The sequence below is a fragment of the Populus alba genome, chromosome 5 (assembly GCF_005239225.2).
Source record: "Populus alba chromosome 5, ASM523922v2, whole genome shotgun sequence".
In the NCBI taxonomy this organism is placed as follows: domain Eukaryota; kingdom Viridiplantae; phylum Streptophyta; class Magnoliopsida; order Malpighiales; family Salicaceae; genus Populus; species Populus alba.
The window spans coordinates 17,276,090-17,294,838 of record NC_133288.1 but is presented as its reverse complement, the minus strand read 5'-3'; the positions used below and the strand labels follow the sequence as shown (position 1 = coordinate 17,294,838).

The 18,749-nt window shown below is 31.4% G+C and overlaps 3 protein-coding genes and 1 long non-coding RNA gene across 5 annotated transcripts; 3 read left to right on the top strand and 1 right to left on the bottom strand.

Annotated features, from left to right (window-relative positions):
- Positions 1-14: 14 nt before the first annotated feature.
- Positions 15-970, bottom strand: LOC140955558 (uncharacterized). 2 transcript variants are annotated; one of them, XR_012169779.1, is made up of 2 exons: positions 753-970; positions 15-573 (listed from the first exon to the last, which is right to left on the bottom strand). It is a non-coding gene; the product is annotated as an uncharacterized lncRNA (long non-coding RNA). The 2 variants fall into 2 exon arrangements; XR_012169778.1 differs by having other exon boundaries at positions 15-304.
- A 6,653-nt stretch (positions 971-7,623) lies between these two features.
- On the top strand, positions 7,624-10,568 carry LOC118029263 (proteasome subunit beta type-3-A). The gene is made up of 7 exons (XM_035033105.2): positions 7,624-7,782; positions 7,875-8,056; positions 8,372-8,479; positions 8,696-8,785; positions 9,402-9,486; positions 10,117-10,211; positions 10,333-10,568. Exons 1-7 carry the CDS (start codon positions 7,777-7,779, stop codon positions 10,379-10,381), a joined length of 615 nt encoding a protein of 204 aa, XP_034888996.1. The 5' UTR covers positions 7,624-7,776; the 3' UTR covers positions 10,382-10,568.
- A 5,397-nt stretch (positions 10,569-15,965) lies between these two features.
- Positions 15,966-17,603, top strand: LOC118029185 (uncharacterized). The gene is made up of 3 exons (XM_035033000.2): positions 15,966-16,159; positions 16,507-16,607; positions 16,682-17,603. The coding sequence occupies exons 1-3, from the start codon at positions 16,062-16,064 to the stop codon at positions 17,167-17,169; spliced, it is 687 nt and encodes a 228-aa protein (XP_034888891.1). The 5' UTR covers positions 15,966-16,061; the 3' UTR covers positions 17,170-17,603.
- A 139-nt stretch (positions 17,604-17,742) lies between these two features.
- Positions 17,743-18,732, top strand: LOC118029262 (uncharacterized). Its single transcript, XM_073409302.1, has one exon. The coding sequence runs from the start codon at positions 17,890-17,892 to the stop codon at positions 18,514-18,516; it is 627 nt and encodes a 208-aa protein (XP_073265403.1). The 5' UTR covers positions 17,743-17,889; the 3' UTR covers positions 18,517-18,732.
- Positions 18,733-18,749: the final 17 nt, after the last annotated feature.

Sequence of the window (18,749 nt, the reverse complement as noted above, 5' to 3'; positions counted from 1 at the left end):
GACTCTGTTGAAGAAGAATCTAAACCATGGACCGATCAAACTTATATTAATCTATGATTGTCAGCAACATATACTGTAGTCTTCGACTTTAATTACATATTTTCTGACAAGATCTCATCTCACGGCACAAAAACCTGCCGGTTTCGAGGCACCAAAATGTGGAGGCAGTAATTAATCATCTCATCCCTGCAAATTAATGGAGGCACGCTGACTAATTGAAACATAAATGGCATCGTTTTCAGTAATTTATTGGACAAGCTCTAGCCCACCAAGAAAACATGCTGCTCATGGACATGAAGCAACCCTGTTGATAGAAACACAAGCAAAGCTTAGACAGTTAAACTGAATCGAAGTATAGTTTATAATAAATTATCATTAATTGCGGTTTGGTTTGATGGTGAAAACATTATGTTATTAATCTTGCGACTGTAAATTGAATCACGCCAGAGGGAAAACACCCAAGTCTCCCTCCTCATCTGCACTCAGCATCAATGAGCAAAGGCTTTGCAATGCCTGGACATGGAAGTTCTTGATTGACACAGGAATGGAACATATCCCCTTGCCTAGACAAGCCTGCAGAATATGTGAGAGTGACATTCATGCAGTTTATGCTTCATAATGGATAAAATATCTGGTCATGATATTGGAAAAAAAGACTAAACGGCCATGATTTCATTTTAATTGATAAATAAGGAACTAAAAACTAATCAACTTCATTACAAGGCCATTAGAGAAAGGGATAGAGATCCCACCAACCATAAGGAGTTCGAAAGCTTGAGAAGAGAACACTGGGAATCCTCCTCCTGCGGGGACAGCGAACCTGAACTTTAGGACTCCTACCATATTTCGTTTTGTTGTGTTCCCAGTGGGGACGCTAGATTTACACAGCAGATCACACGAGATTGAGAAACGGAGATGATGAAGAATGGCGCGACCTGTCACCTTTTTATTGGAAAATTGAGCCCATCCATATCTATTTCATTTTATTTCTTTTGGTTCATTTGTTTAGGCTTTTTCAATATATATTAGACAGTTTTATTTAATATACCAAGCCCAATAATTGGTTGTTTAGGGTTTATTATTCATACGTAGCTTTAAAGACATTATGCAGTTTTGGTAATTTTGGATGATTTGATAAAAATAATAGATTATTTTTTATTTGAATTGTCTCTTTTTTCTAACTTTTATTTTCTTCCCTTTTAATTATTGACTTCTTTATTTTTTTCTTTTATTTTTTTTAGCTTTTTGTCCCGCATTAGTTTTTTTTGTCATGAAATTAGATATAAATTGGATACATGACCATATACTTTTGTAATTGACAAAGTGTCTATGGAAGTTTCAAGAAGGTTTCCTTTCTCTTTTTCTAGTAAAACTAATACTTTTTGATGAAGTTATGAAAAAATTCAAATATAAATTATGCTTTCCATCTTTTTCTAGTAAAACTAATACTTTTTGATGAAGTTATGAAAAAATTCAAATATAAATTATGCTTTCCATAGATGGATTGATGGATGATGTGATTGGTTTGGCCCCTGCTTGATGGACTTGAACGGTGGTCGTGTGATTTGCCTGAAAAAATAAATATCCCTTGAAGAATAAGAAAATCTCATATACTTAAGTTAGTTAACATATATAAAGGAGGGGGGGAATATACAAAATGAGAAAAAATAAATTAAAGGTTAGGAAATGTGTATCTGAGTGTATTGGTCTAAAAATCCATAAAAAAAATATACAAAATGAGAAAAATAAATTAAAGCTAGCCAAAGCCTTATTTGACATGGCTTTCAATGGTGCAGCTTTGACTAGCTTTGACTAGATTTTATGGCTTTTTATTGGTTTTGACCGATTTTTATAGCCTTTAGGTAGCTTTGGCCTAGAATAACATGGTTATTTGTGGTCTATTGGACTTGTTTTTGTTAGGAATTACTCTTACTTGCAGGCTTGGCTATGCTCTGGCTTGCTTGACTAGTGACTAGGTGTATTTATACACCCAGATTTTGAAATTTCTTTATGGAAAATGAGACGTATATATCATTTGTGGAAAAATTGGTGTTGGTCATTAGTTGTTGAGCTAGTCACCTATTAGAGAAAAAATAATGTTTTGCCATTGAAAATATTGGTGATGAGCTGTGTCATTGGTGCAAAAAATATTATTTGCTCTACATGGAAAAACTCGTGTGTGCATAAAAAAATTATGTTCATAAAAAGTTTATGTGCGTTGCTCATAAGAACCTAAAATGCATAAAAGGGTGTGTTATGTAGGATTGGACAAACCAGGTCAACATCGGGTCTGAGGTGGAGTTTCGAGTTGAAATTCTAGCGATTTGGCCTAGCCCAAATCGCTAGAATGCTTGTGCCATGTCCAAATCGCTGGAAAATTATTTTCTTTATAGAGAAACTTGGGTGTTATTACGTTCCTGAAGGTTTAAGGAATGTTCAATGAATATGATACCTTTAAGAAAAAAGAGATAATCTTGTTTTAAACAATAATTACATATCTAACAACTTTGTAAATTATTGTGATTGTGTTATACGAAAACATGAACAATGATTTTGATATTTTCCTCTCAAATAATGATGCAATCATAGGATTGAATAAAATTACAAGAAGTATCAGCCATATAGCTTACACCTAAAATGAATATTATTATCCAACGCTTACCATGTCTGATAGGGATTCTCATCAGACTTAAAAAATGAAACACAATATATGTCTATGCTTTAGCCATTAACCCAAGCTTCACCCTTGCCCATCGAACTAAGGTTCAATGCAATCGAATCATTTCCTAGAGGTGCAACAAAAATAGTTTGTAAAATTGTTATAAATTAAGAATTTGATGAGGGCTAAGCATAAATTTGATTTAATTAAGAACTAGCAAGACCAATTAATGTACCTTGTGCCACGTAAGTGGTTTATAAGAGCTTGTATACCAACTCTAATAATTAAGCCTTAGCACTTCCATAGTTTCTATCATGAAGCTGTATATTCTCACCTAACAACCCAATCTCAAGCAAATTATAGTTATATCAATTTTATATTGTCCAACAATTCATAGAAGGAATGAATAAAAATGTGAAAAAATGGTGCACCACCCTAGAATAAGAAACCATACATGGAGGAGGAAGGGACTTTTATGTGATGAAGTGGCAAAGGTTTTGATGAAAATTAATGGCAATCCAATTTCATTCAATAATATATAGGAAATGCATATCTCAGAAAATAAAAAGAATACAATAATATCAAAAATGTTGAAAACAAGAGTAAGCTCATATAGATTAAGATTAACTTATTTCTTAAAAGACAATTAATTACCTTATATCCCCACAAGTTACTGGTGAAATCATGGAGTTCATGTTTGCATTGTATTATCACGCGACATAGTCTAGGAATTGTCATAGTAATTAATAAGACTAACACCACTATGTTTATTAAGTTTGATATCATAAAAAGAAATTTATAACATAAGTATTTAAAAATCTCAAAAAAAATCCAATTGTCATGGTCTATGTTAGGGTTATTATGTTGTAACTAGTTAAAGTTATTGTTGAAAGCCCTTTTAACCTTGGCTTTAGTTAGTTTGATTTGTGTTAATTTAATGTAATTATAGTGAGCTTAATTAGTGATTAAAGTGAACGAGTGTATAATGATATGATGTGTTGATTTTGTATCTATAAATATGGATGCATTTTATTGTTTGATGTAGGTTTTTCTATGTTTGTTTCAGTTAAGAAAACTTTGTAATTTAAAATTGAAGTTTTGTTAACTAGTTTGAACCCTGGGGTTCTAAGCTCATTAATTGGTTTAAATTCTGAACTTAATCCTAGTTACTCATGTAATTCCAAATTATATTACAAAGTTACACGAATATTAATATGATTAAATCACTTCATATAAACAATAATTCAATTAAAAATATAATCAAATAATTAAAACAGTTTGAATATAAAGTAAACTCAATAACTTAGAAAAAAAAATACTTAAATTCATAAAGTGATTCATACCCTAATTACATCCACGAATTGAAACTCCTGGATAATAAAATATTTTTTTATATATATTTTTTATTTATGGAATTGAAATTGCAAGCCTACTAACTACAAAGAAAATCACAAGCCTACATGATTATCACCTACAAAGTTATCGCCTATTATTCTATTGCTTACAAAGTTATCACCTATAAGTTTCAAGTTTAGAAAGTCCTGGAACTTGATAAAACTACAATGAAATGATTTGAGTTTTTGTTGAGTATGTGTTCCTTAATTGCCTTGCCTTCTTTAAATAGAAAAGTTCAAGATAATTTCCAGCAATTACACACTCACCTTATTTAAAATAATTTATTTTAACTACCCACTCACCTTATTCGGGGTAGTTACTAGAATTTTGTCTAACAGAGTTCACTATTAGTATAAAATAACAAAGATTGAAAGATTAAGGACACAATTGAAACTTCAAAAGGTTAATATGGTGCAATTAAGGGTTTAATTGAAAGAAACTTGAAGTGTAAAGTTCAATTGAGGACCACAATGAAGAACTCAAAAACTAAGGACCACTTTGTAAAAGAACTAGAATTTAAGGATTCAATTGAAGAAGACTAAGGGTGAAATTGCAAGAAGTTTGAAAGATTATAGCTAATTAGGAGTTGCATTGCAAAGTTCCACAGGTTTAGGGACCAAGTTCAAAAAGACTATAATTTTATTATTCATTGTTTTCTTTCCAAAAACAAAAGAAAATGATGCCTAAGTACTCACCTTATTCAGGGTAGTTACTAGAATTGCGTCTAGCAGAGTTCACCATTAGTATAAAATAAACATTAGAGGAATTTTGTGGAAATCTGTTTAAAAATATTAATATACAATGTGCATATTAATGCATGAAAACATGGTTCAGGCACATATAATCTTAGCTTTCAAGATAAGTTGGTATAAATATAATTGTCTTTGTTTGCCTGAAAGTGTATCAAATGAATATTTGGTTGCATTCTTGTACTTTAATATCATGTTTTCTTTCAATGAAGTTTTATAAAAACTGGGAATGTTGTCTTTATATTTTTTCCAATGTTCTATTAAATCAAACTTTTGCCTTGTTTTGGTCAATCTTGTACGTGCTTACATGTCCAAAACAGTATAAAAGAAATTATAATAATATAAAAATTAAATATTTATTACAAATTTAAACATTTGTATTTTCAAATACAATAAATCTAAAACAAAAGCGGTGCTAGAGGAGTTTAGTCGTTGCCGGGACTATAAAGCCAATAAAAAAAAAACACATGAAATAGTAAAATTATACTGAGAAGTGGAATACTTGGGCATCATTTTCTTTTGTTTTTGAAAAGAAAAAAATGAATAATAAAATTATAGCCTTTTTGAATTTGGTCCCTAAACTTGTGGAACTTTGCAATGCAACTCCTAATTAGCTATAATCTTTCAAACTCCTTGCAATTTCACCCTTAGTCTTCTTTAATTGAACCCTTAAATTCTAGTTCTTTTACAAAGTGGTCCTTAGTTTTGGAGCTCTTCATTGTGGTCCTCAATTGAACTTTACACTTCAATTTTCTTTCAATTAAGCCCTTAATTGCACCATATTAACCTTTTGAAGTTTCAATTGTGTCCTTAATCTTTCAATCTTTGTTAATTGATCCGAATTAGACCTTAGAACTTGATTTTTCTTAATTGAGTCCTTAAATAAATCCTCCCAACCCATTAAAAGTTTAATTAAGTCCTTGAACTTAATCAACTCTTTCAATTTTGGCCAAATTGACTTTCAGACTTAATTTTGATTCAATTAAATCTTTAATTAAGTCAATTAAACCTATTAAAAGTGTAATTAATTCCTTAAACTTGATTAATTCTTCTAATTTTGGTCAAGTTTGAATTTCAACCTCAATTTTCTTTCCATTAATTCTTTCTTCATCGTATCTTGTCAAAATACCTCAATCAGACTATTCTTTTGGCTTTTTTATTTCTTAAAGCTCGAAGGCTTAACTCCTCGTGTCTTAAAAATATTTTTAGATTTTTAATTTTTAATAAGAAATAGATTTTTTCATAAAACAATTTTGGAGGATACAAAATTAGATTATGATATCCTATTTGAAATAACCAAAACTCTCTCACCAAAAACGCATTTACTTTCTTTAACATTTCTTCATCAGTAATACTTCAACATAAAATAAAAATTCCATAATTCCCTACAAAATCACAATGTTTATAATTCAAAGCATAACTAATCTTTCCATTACAAACTAAACATAAGATTTCTATTTCTTTTCAATTCATTCTCCGCATTTCATCACATGCTATAATAGGTATAAACATGCATTGTTTTAATTTTTTTTTCCAATTTTTTCCTTTTGTTGCCAGAACCTCCACAAGATTTTTTCTTCATTTGTTCACTTTTTCACCCTTCAAGTTTGTTTTCTTTTGATTTCATCCCTCATTTTTAATTCTTATTTGTTTTATTTTAATTAATTTCTAAAATTGAAATTATCTTTCAATTTCACCCTCCTTCATTTTTTTGTTCTTTCATATTAATGCTATTTTTTTTTTTTTAACTTTGGTAATTTTTTTATTTGAGATTTTTTTTTAATTTTTTCTTTTAATATTAAATTAATTAAGAATTAAACTTCTTAATTAAACCCATGTTTGCAGTTTTACGGGTTGCGAATTAAAAAAGTTAACCTAGGTTTAATTTTGGTGTAGCTAAAAAAATTATTGTTAAAAGCAAAACAACACTTAGCTTGGTTCTAAGTTTTATTATTATTATTTCACTCTTTAACGCACAATGTTATTGCTATATTGCCTTTAAAATCACAAATTGTAAAACTTAGCTTTAAGGGCTTATTCATGATCTCATATTGATTTTTTTTTTAATAAGTAATTAGTCTTTTAATTAATATCAATAATATTAAATATATATATATATATATATTATTTTTTTCTTCAATTTCATACTTCAATATTAGATTAGTTGAAAAATAAATATTATAGTGATTTTTTTCATACTTTTATACATGGTCATAACGGTCTCAAGTAAAATAAATTATCATCTATAAATCTTAATGGACTTATTGAATTAAAAACATAAAAAATTCAATTGTGATCCACAATGTTTTGTAAAATATCCTATCATTAGATTACTATTGAAAAATATCCTGACATCTAGATATCTTCTATTTTTTAACATTTAATTAAATAAAAAATTATTTTAAAAAAAAACAAGTTATTAAATTTTGTGAGTCAATGATCAAGTTTATAAGTTTGACATGGTAGCTCGGATTACCTAATCCCACGGGTTTGGTGTTATATTTTTTTTAATTGAACTCGATTTTGATTATGTAATTTTTATCTTGTAAAAAAAAAAAAAACCATATTATTGAACTTTAAAATTTTATGTAATTATTTGCCAATATAACAGATTAACCTATTCTATAAATTTGTCAGTTTTAAATGTTTTTTTTTACATTTTTTTTTCTACCCAGAAGAGAGGACATATCAATAGACTAACAAGTACCAAGGACACGTGACTAACAAATTTGAATTGTTGGGCTATGACACTGGGAGACAAGGTATCAAAAATGCGAGGATGGAGTTTTTTCTAGTTAGGCCTAACGAGACCAACCCATCATAGCCCATTTAGCACAACTCCTTGCCTCTCCCACAAGCCAGCATTCTATATTGAAGTGAACTTCCTCTACAAAAACAGCTAAAGAAATCCTCGAGGGCCTCTTCCATTCTCTTCTCCTGCTATTTACTCTCTCTCTCTCTCTTCATTTTCCGATGTCGGTAAGTTTTTTCTCACCTGCTTCTGTCTCTTCGAAACCCTAATTTTTGCATTTTATTACAATTTTTTCGTTTTAATTTTGTTTGGTTGGCAGATCTTCGAGTACAATGGAAGTGCCATAGTTGCTATGGTGGGAAAGAACTGCTTCGCTATAGCTAGCGATCGCCGACTTGGAGTCAACCTTCAAACAGTCGCCACTGATTTCCAGCGAATCTACAAAATCCACGATAAGGTCTTCGTCGGTCTCTCTGGCCTTGGCACTGACGCCCAAACACTGTACGTCTTGCTCACCCATCAATTATTTATTCCTTAGCCTTTTGAATTTAGTTTGCAAAAAAATTCAAACTTTGTGATATATGATAAAACCTACTGGTAAATTCCTTAGCCTTTTGAATTGTAGAGATTTTTGTAGACTAGGCAATGCTTTGTGATTTACCGCATCAGAGAAAAAGAAAAGGATTGATCGTGAGTAAAAAAAAAATTAAGTATGCTTAATGCTTCAAATCATAGGTGTTTTTGTGATTATTGTGTAGTGATTTGGAGGTTGGACTGATTTTTGGATTTCGTGGGTGTGGGTGTAATAATGTGTAGGTACCAGAGGCTTGTTTTCCGTCACAAACTGTACCAGCTGCGAGAAGAAAGGGACATGAAGCCTGAGACTTTTGCCAGCCTTGTTTCTGCTATACTATATGAGAAAAGGTTTGGATTTGGTTTTAATTAGCAAGAGTGAAGTTCTGTTGGTGTAATAAGTAATAAGAGTATCTTTGGTTGCATATCAAGAACGCTTTGTGATGTTCAAGCATGCAAGTACCATAAAGATTAATGTGATCTTCAATTTGTTTCATTCTGTAGAAATCTAAGGTTCTTTGTGGCGCATTTCTTATAGAGCAGTTATATTAATTGTTACTCTCTCAGGTTTGGTCCGTATTTCTGCCAGCCTGTCATTGCTGGATTGGGTGATGATGACAAGCCATTCATCTGCACAATGGATTTCATTGGGGCAAAGTATGCTATTTTTCTTCCATTTTTTTTTATATCTTTTCAAACTTTAGAATCCCTTGTATGGTATTGTCAGCAACTTATAAGTGCTATGGTCCATGGTGAAGGTTGTAGATCATTGATCCTTTATTTGCGGATTGGCAAAACATGAAGAACTATCATGACCATTTCTTCAATTTCTCCTGTTTATTTCAAGGAATTCTATATAATTTCTTCTTGACATGTTGGAAACTCTATTTTAAGATTAGAAAAATAATTGATTCTATCTTGCTTATTTGCTTGTCTCTCCAGGTTCTTGTTGAACCTATGAAATTTAGTTTATTTTTAGGACATTGGAAATAACCTGTAACTTGTCTTGAAAAGCTCGGTTAAGGATGTTATTGGACTTCTGTTTCAAGCTGTTTACTTTGGTTGTAGAAATTTATGTGAATGCTGTCTAATTATATGCCATTAATTACACTAGCCTATATTTTTGACATCTTTAGTTTGTGGTGTGTTTCCCATATAAGCAATAACCTTGTTAAATAAACCAAAGTGCAATCACCCTTAAATAAATTTATCCTCTTGATGTGGTGCTATCATTTATTTCAGTTGTAATATTTTCGTTCTTTCCCAAATGCAGGGAACTTGCAAAAGATTTTGTTGTTGCCGGCTCAGCCTCTGAGTCACTTTATGGTGCCTGTGAAGCCTTGTTCAAGCCTGACATGGTTAGTTAATTTAATTCCTTGCAGTTCAAAGTTGACCTAAAGAGAATGCGGAAAGTGAATGGACATAAGTGTCATATCATTTTGCTGTTTGTGCACAACAATAGCAGTGACAAATTGGTTTACTTGCCGGTTAAAGATATAATCCTGTTTAAGTAAAAACCATAATTCACCTTTTCATGTTCAATGTCTTTTTTCTTGGTCATTGTAAACACTGAGCTGTCTCGTAATTTTCAGTTTATTTTCTTTGCAAGCCATTTTCAAACCATGGCATCTTGCGGTCTAAAAGAAAAATTTGCAAACATAAGGTGGATAGTTGTCATTAATTGCATTGGAAAAAGTACATAGTGCACTTTTGACTTAGGCATGGATAGGCTACTAGTTTAATGCACAATATTGTTATGTTCCACATCAAGCTGGAACTTTGGCATAGAAGCTATTGATATAATGTTTAGATCTCGTATGCGACTCCAATGGACATCTATCCCATTTTTTAAGTTCTGGAGCTGGTTACCTCAAATAAGAAAGTGGTGATGTGGTTGGGCATTACTATTTTGATTGCTGAACGAAAGCCACTTCTTTCTGTCCAGTTATGAAAGTATTTATTAACTGTTTGTTATACTTGCTGGCCAGGAACCCGAGGAATTATCTGAAGTTGTATCCCAAGCATTACTAGCATCAGTAGATCGGGACTGCTTGAGTGGTTGGGGAGGACACATCTATATTGTGTAAGCCTTCCATTAATTTCTGTTTCAATGCCTATTCAAATAGTTTATCAAACTGTACATCTTTGAGGTGGTGTATTGGCTATTGCTTTCTGGCATTGAGTCATTTATGGTTATGCTGCAGCACCCCTGATGAAATTAGAGAGAAAATCCTAAAGGGAAGGATGGATTGACGGAAGCCCTCCTACATGTCCATGATGCCACCAGTTTTTCTGTCTTCCCAAACCATAGACTTGGAGTTTTAATGGAACATTCTGTTTTCTTTGTTAATGGAAGATGTTATCTTGCGCAGGAATGGTTAAAAAATGTAATTTGGATAAAATTTCGAAGTGCGTTAGCGAAGTTTCACCTTATTGTCAAGTTATGGTGTGTATTGGATGTGGCTTTTACTCTGAAAATTGATACCTTAATCATTGTTTGGCAAAATGGTGCACGCAGCTATCTCCATTCCCAACAATTCTTTAGTCTTCGCTAGTTACTAGAGAAAATTTCATCTAATAGACTAATACTAATATAAGACCTCCACCATCTCCTCCAAGCCTCAACAACACCATGTGTGCTCTATTGTCATCATTTACTCTAATTAAGTAGGACCTTCTGTTTTTTCCATGTTTGCACTGCAACAACTATGTTTGAATATTTTCCTACATTTTTCTTCAAAATCTAGCATGGAATGAACCTACAGGCCTTATGTTGCATAGGAGTTTCATTTAATTACATGATCAAAGACGTGTTTGAGTTCTTCTATTGTGAGAATTGAGTACTACTAAGGTTTCTAAGCTCTTTTTGTACAGCTCTTCATGTTAACCTTTCAGCCTTAATTATTGTTGTTGTCATTTTTATTTCTTGCTATCAAAGCTTAAATATTTCTAATGGTTTAAGGTTGCATGACAAGGTGTGTTCATGTATGATGTGATGTAGAGGTTCCATCTCGGGAAAGTGATGTCTTAGAACACAATATTAATAAATTAAAGATTAAAGATCTACGAAGGCAAGTTGTAGAAATATACCGTTAACTATCAAAGAAATAAGCAAGTGAGGAGAATGATCACAAATGGTAACTAAGTTTGAGAACTCATTTTAAACACATTTGCTTCTTATTGTGATAAATATGACATTAAAATTTTTTTTTTTTTATATATAATTCTAGTTCATTTATAGATTGGAATCAACCATCAAAATTTAATGAGGAAAAAGCTCAAAATATCATTGAAGTTGATGTTGCAAAATCTAGAAATATATAAATTAGAATCTACAAGGATTCTATCATGAAATGAATAAGTATTTGATACTTCAAAAGCTTTTTTTGGAGCTAACTTAGAAGCATAAGGAAATCAATACTCCAACCTCTTGTTCATTGTTAACGATTAAGTGTTCAAAGTTTATGCTTAAAAAATTTTAAGATGGTTTTAGCGTAGTTGAAAAATATGTATTTTCAAAAGAGAACATTCTAATTGTTTTCAATAAAATCATGCTCAATGCTCAACTGAAAAAAGTTGTTTGCTTAAAATTCTCAAATACGACTAGTTGTAGGCTCAATCTTAGTTAAACATACACAAGATTAAGGTAAGAATAATTTGAACTTGAGAATAAGTTTTTTTCAACATATAAAAATTGATGCAGAAGATTTGTTTAAACACATAGCTTACAATAACAAACATGATTTTCAATTTGACTTTTAGATCGACCTAAAATTTTGCTTAGAGATTATAAAAGCTCATTTTATTATAGGGTTAAATTATAGTAGCCATATGAGGTTTGTAAGTCTCCCATATTAGGACTAAAATTTACTATTTGTGATTAGTTATAATTTTTCAGTTAATTTAGGATTTTTTTTCATCTAGTTTAGAATTTTTTATTATATTTATGATTTTTTTTGGATTAATTAAGAAGCATAAAAGAGCTGTAATATTTATTTTTTTACTATTGAAAATAAAATTCAAATTAATTTTTTTCTATTATTAAAACTGAGTATGACTATAATTTCTCATGCTCTTTTCATATTGCTTTTCATGTTAACCTTTCGATCTTAATTTGCTATTGTTGTTTTTATCTACTTCAACATTAAAATTACCTCTTTTACACTAAATGGCCTAATATTATTTGATGTCTTGATGGCACATTGATGAGTTTGTTAGGAATGTTTTTGTAGTGCATTGTAATGAGTATGCAAATGTAAATAGCAATTACAAATTTTAATTGTGTTTTATGGTATTGATAACCTTAAGATATATTAAAAATATAATTATGTTGTTCTATGTTAATTGTTAGGAAAGTTTTTGTTTGCTACACCTATCTTTTTGTCTCATCATGGAATTGCTAATGAGAATAAGTGATGAGATTCAACTTCAATCCTATAAATGCTTAGTTTTCAGATTGTGTACGCTTTATGGAATAAATTTAATTATAAATCATGATTATAAAAATTTATAGGACTATAAAGTGTTGTCCCTTCTAACTAATGGTTTCACACCCTTTTACCTTAATGACTTGTTCAAAATTTACTTTCAAAACACTTTGGTCAGACAATAAGTTGGAACATGGTATAGAATGATCTTTTCTTGATGTTATCCAACTGCCTGAACAAATAATTATTTCATCTATAGTGAAATTTAGATAGTTATGCAAGTAATAATAACTTTTTGAAAATTATTTTATAATTAGAACTTGCTTTACTAGTTGAAGATGAATTGCATTTTTTGAACAAGAAAAAACATCATTGTATTTTTTTTTTTTAGTTGCCTAAATACTGAGGGACTGAAGTGAGGCTTGGAGAAAAAGATTGATTTTTCTTTGTTTGATTGATGCTACCTTTGTGCGTTGTTATTATTCGTATATTTTTGCTTTTGTTGATCTAGTTAAACTGTTAATGTTGTATAATACATGTAATAACCCAACTAAAATTTAGTCTAAGTGAAAATTAAATTATTATGCAACTCAAAAATAAATGTGAGTTATAATAAATCAAAGAACTTAAAAGAAATAAATGAGAGGGGTGAAATTGAACAAAGAAAAAGGCGGTAAGGGATGAATTAATTGAGAAGGACAGCTTAGGAGAAAAATAGGAAAAACCTAAAAAACTATGGGTCAATGTGCAAATTTAGTAAATTGGGCAATATAAATGCCTAATTTTCTTCTCATGGTTGATGACATTTCCAGCAAAGAGAAGGGGAGCAAAAAAATGATTTTTTCTTTCTAAATTCTTATTGAATCAACTCAAAATTAAGAGAATTAATGTGTGTGAGATTTAAATAAGAAATCAAAAGGAAGAAATTGAGTGTTTTGGGTAGTTTTGGGATAGATTATGGGTTAGGGTTTTGAAAGAAAATAACAAAAATAGAGATTGAAGAGGGCCTTTTTTTTTTTTTTTACATCCAACACATGTAAAATCATTCCTATTAAAGTAAGAAATACCTCCAAATAAATTAATTTCATTGAACTTTTGATTTTGTTCATGAATTGAAATTGTTAGATGTATGTGAGGATGACTTTGAATTAAATGTATGATGAATGGTTGTAATTTTGGTTAATTTATGTTTGTATGCATGAATTAGGGTTGGGTAAGGATTTAATTTCAATAGTAGAAATGATTAAAAAAAAAAAAAAAAAAAAACCTTCCTAATTGTGTTGAATTTCAGCAAATAGGAAGAAGTTGGTAAATTGAGAATTTTGATGAAATTGGTTATGATTGTAAGGGATTAGTGGTTAGATGAATGTTATTGGATGAAATTATAAAGGAGAAAGGAATTACAATTTCCTTCATTTCCATGTTCGGCCAATGACGTATTGAAATGAAGAGGATTATAAATTTTCTTAAGTATTTATTATGAAAAAAAAAATATTTAAACGAATTCAATTGAGTCACCTGAAGGCTAGATGATATGATGATGATGATAATAATAATAATAATAATAATATGTTAATTATATGAAGAAACAAAAGGAGAATGTATCCGTTGTGGGTAAGAAACTAATTAGACTCGTGTAAAAACAAAAAAATTGATTGGTTTGATTTAATAATGAGAAATTTATATAAAGATGTGTCGATAAAAAAACAAGTGAAAATGAATAGAAGAAAAGAAATGAACGTTTTACGTAACTAGAATGAAAAATTCTCGACAGGAAATAAAGTGAAAATTCAAAATTTTTATATGAAAAAGATAATTGATTATATGATGAATGAATGACAATTGATGTAATGATTTAATTGATACATGAAAGGTCATAAGACCTAATCAACAATAGGGGACTAGGTTGTGGGACTTAATAGGAAATTGTAGAATTTAGATGATTTAAATTGAAGTTAAATAATTTGGTTTGCCTAGAGGCACTTTTGGTATTTTTGTAATTTTCTTTTGAAATTTGTATTAAGGATTGATGAAGATGTTAATACATTAAAGATAATATATTCCATTAAATGATGTGGGAAATATATAAATGAGCATAAATAAATAGTTTTTAATTTAATTTATTTATTTACCATAAAGTGTAAATTTTAATCAACCTAACACATGTGTGTGTGTTTCTAACTACCTCACACCCTCGAGCCAAGAAGTAGTTGTATGGCCAATGTCTTTTGTTAAGTAAATGATGTAATTGGAAGAACTAATATTTTGTTGTAATATATTTTTGTGTTTAAGAATTGTAATGTTTAATTTATTTCTTGTGAATGTTGTAGTTTAAAAAAGTTATCCTTATAAAAGTTAGTTTATAGTTTTGTTTTATACCTATTTAAACTTATTTATCCTTTTTCTTTTAAAAAAGAAAATGATGTATATATGCCATGAATTATTTAGCTTTAAATATTCATTCTTTAGAATATCATAATGTTAAATCTAAAAAAAATGGGAAGTTAATAATATGATTGAGCTATGAAAGTCCATATGATGGGATGACTTTTGCAATTATTGTTTGCAGTTTGAAAAATTATTGATGTGATAACTTGGTATTAAAAATACAACGAAAACTCTACCAAAATTCCAGCTAAAAAAAATTTTTTTTAGTAATTGTGAATATATGCATATAAATTATGATATTCTTCTTGAGTCATTATAATACATGACAATTTCAAATTTTTAATTAATTTGACATGTATTGAAACTTGAATTGCAAATTCATTTGATTTTCAAGATGTTAAAAAGCAACTTTTATTATTATCTTAAACACCCTTTAAAACTTGTAAAAACAAATTAACATCAAAACATGTTTAAAAAGCCTAACAAAAGATTCTAATTTGGTTTGAACGAAACTAATATGGTTTGGATCGATTATTCAGTTTGGTTTGAATTTTGTTTTTTTAAAATGATTTGAATGAACTTTTTGGCATCAATTGATCCGGTTATATTTTGGATTGGATACAAGGACAAAACGGTCTTAAGAAAGTGTTTTGAAAGACGGTTACAGATGAACGTTCCTTCACTCTATTTTTTCGGATGAATATGAAATTTCGGGTTTCGATGCGGCTTCATTGCTCTTCACATCGCTAAAACAAGTGAAGTCTTCGGTTCTTATGCTCTTTTTTCGTTTTCTTTCTTATAACGTTCGCAAGTCGTGAGTTAAATTTTCTGCCACAGTCAATGCCAAACGATTCAGGGTAGTAGTAATTTTTCTCATGTTGTAGATTTCATCATGGAATCAATTTCTCTGCATAATACTGTTTATCCGAAAGCAAAATCTCGGAATTAAGAGCAAATTTGTAGTTACTACTCTGAGAGTGTTGCAAGAGAGTAATCCATGTTCTTTAATATTGCAGGAGTGAGCAACAGGAGGAATAAGGAACTTTCGAAAGTCTGCTGTGATCATCACCTATTAGGCGTTGCTTGAATTATTGATCCAAGTGGAAGTGGATATATAGATGGGTAACATAATCACCTCCTTCCTTTCAGGTTTTACTAAAGTCACCGGCGACCTTTTTGGTTCTCCACTCGATTTTCTTGCTGGAAAGTCTTGCAGGTTCGTAAATATTACCGGCTGATCTTTAATTCTTTGCATACATCATCTGCATTTTAGAATAAACCATGGATGCATGCACCTTTCTTTAAGTAGGCTCTGTGAAATTTGTCACTCGAACCAGGTTCATGTGGGCCTATAGATCTTGATATTATTATCGTTGTTGTTATGGATCCCTGTAAACAAATAATATGATTGGTTTGGCCCTTATAAACCTGTAAAAAAGTTTCTCAGTTTTTAAGCGTCAAGAATAATGGGAATTTGGTTTCAACTTCTGTATCTTGTGAATTTTTTTTTCCTGATTCCGCCCTTTCAATTCTTCTATTTGTTGTTTTCGCTTTATGATGCAGTTCAGTTTGTGCGTCACCATGGGATTTTTTATGTTCCATCGAGAATTTCTGTGTTGCCAATCTACTAAAGATGGTCGCTGTACTAGCTCTGTTATACATTGGTGAGTTTGAATGTATTTAACATTGATTCAGATGACGGTTGATCTTCACAGTTTCACATTTTATTAACTTGCAGTGCTCCTATTCTTCTACCTGCTCTATAAAACGGGCATCTGCGAGTGCGTTGGCCATAGCCTCTGCAAAACGGCTTGGGCATGTTTGGTTGCTTGGTTTTCTACGTGGGGGTATTGTTGCATTTTCATGAGTGATAAGCTTATGGTGCTCAAAAGGGTAAGGCATGGCCACAGAAGTGACTCGTCAGAGTTTGATACAAGTGAAGAAGACTTTGATCATATACCTAGAACCTTGGAAAGAAGTGGTTCATTATCTCGTCGAACAAGGGATTACAGGAGAGTTCACTTAAAGAAGTCTTTGAGGCCAAGAAGTCACCGTGTTCGAGTAGGTTTAGGCTCAGATTTTGATTATGGATCTGGAAGAATCCCTAATGTTAAGCTCGGAAAACGTTTTAGCACAATTCATAGCATTCGTGTAACTCACACGTCGCAGTTTGTGCGGAAAAGGGCAAGTTTTAGGGGAAGGGCTTATCCAAGACAAAGGTGGTGAACATCTGATATCAAGAACTCAAGGTACGGAGACATGATTGAATATACTTGTGTGAGTAGAAGCTTTTGGGTTCTTCTTCACCGCATGGTATTCATTTCCTGAAACAGCAGTGTCATACGCAGATTATGAATGTGGGTTGTCGTAAACAGCCATTTCTATAATTTGGTCACTGTTTATATAAAAGGTCAGCCCTTGAATACATGTTTCTCCTGAACCTTTAATCAATAACTAAGAATCATAGCAAGTTTTTATGTGTTTCTGGTTCATACGAATTTATAACCCACGGATACCTGCAGCTGGTTAGATTTTGGAGATTGCCTGGACATACAGCAAGGTCTCTACAAAGCTTAACTGGTTGAACTTTCGAATAGGATATCATATTACTTATGGGAAATGGTTTTCAATTGCTTCAAGCACGTACGAAACCTTCCTTCTCTCAAAAGAAAACACAAAAGCTGGCTGTGTAAAAAAGTGAGAGGCAAGAATGGTGCAAACTTTAGTGTCTGAACTTTGAACTTCTAGGAATCTGGAATTTTACATCCAACACATGAGAGTTGGTTTTCCATTTCTTTGCATGAAAGCTCCCTTTTGTCTAAAGAAACCTCCTAATTAATTCCTTCACTCTATTCCTTCATGTATCTTTATCCTGATCATATATAGCAGAATCTATATTTCTATCCTTGACTGCAACTATTTCGAGATATCAGCAGGGCTCATTCGATGGAGAACGAAGAGAGAAAACTAGCATCGAGGTGGGTCCCTTGTACCCAGCTCGAACAAGTCGATCCAGATAATGCAATAGCAATGGTTTTGCAAGAACAAGAGAGGGCTTTCACAATTCTCACAACCATCGAAAACGACAGTAATGAGGAAGAAAGTGATGAAGCTTCAAGCATTGACAGCAATGAGGATGGCAATGACTACGAGTTCTTCCAAAGCCTCGAATTCGAATTCGAATCTGAAATGGAGTTCCAGCAGGAAGGACAGGATAGTGACAGCGATGAGGATATGGAAGAGGAAGAGGATGAGATTGACCTGGACGAGCTATCTTACGAAGAGTTGATTGCACTGGGAGAGTTTATAGGGCAGGAGAAGAGAGGACTATCAGTAAATGAAATATCTACTTGCTTGCATCCATGGAAGTATCGATCTTTAGCAAACAAAACTGGGACTGATCGGTGTGTGATTTTTCAGATGGAATACGAAGAAGATGAATCATTGGTAGCTCTTTCTTGTGATCATCCTTATCATTCTGAATGCCTAACCAAGTGGCTTCAAATCAACAAGATTTGCCCCATTTGCAGCACCGAAGTATCATCGCCTATAAATATTTCTAGGACTGATTAGTTATTGCCACTTGATATGCATTGTAAAGTTCTTAAGACTCGGTATTAATCTGATTGTAACATTGGTTGTTCATGAACTCGATTGAAATTGTACATCAATGAATAAAAGCAAGCCAAAGGTTTCGACTAAACTTAGCTTATTCAATTAAAAAACTTGAAGAGGCTTCTGTTTTTTCTTCTCTCCATGGGACTCAAATTTGCCTCTCATAAAGGATTGGATGACAACGCGCCGAT

Coding starts and splice junctions, on each gene's coding strand:
- LOC118029263 (XM_035033105.2), top strand. Junction 8,480..8,695: donor GCTATACTATATGAGAAAAG/GTTTGGATTTGG, acceptor TTACTCTCTCAG/GTTTGGTCCGTATTTCTGCC. Junction 9,487..10,116: donor CCTTGTTCAAGCCTGACATG/GTTAGTTAATTT, acceptor CTTGCTGGCCAG/GAACCCGAGGAATTATCTGA.
- LOC118029185 (XM_035033000.2), top strand. CDS start 16,062: ATGGGTAACATAATCACCTCCTTCCTTTCAGGTTTTACTAAAGTCACC. Junction 16,160..16,506: donor CTTGCTGGAAAGTCTTGCAG/GTTCGTAAATAT, acceptor TTTATGATGCAG/TTCAGTTTGTGCGTCACCAT. Junction 16,608..16,681: donor ACTAGCTCTGTTATACATTG/GTGAGTTTGAAT, acceptor ATTAACTTGCAG/TGCTCCTATTCTTCTACCTG.
- LOC118029262 (XM_073409302.1), top strand. CDS start 17,890: ATGGAGAACGAAGAGAGAAAACTAGCATCGAGGTGGGTCCCTTGTACC.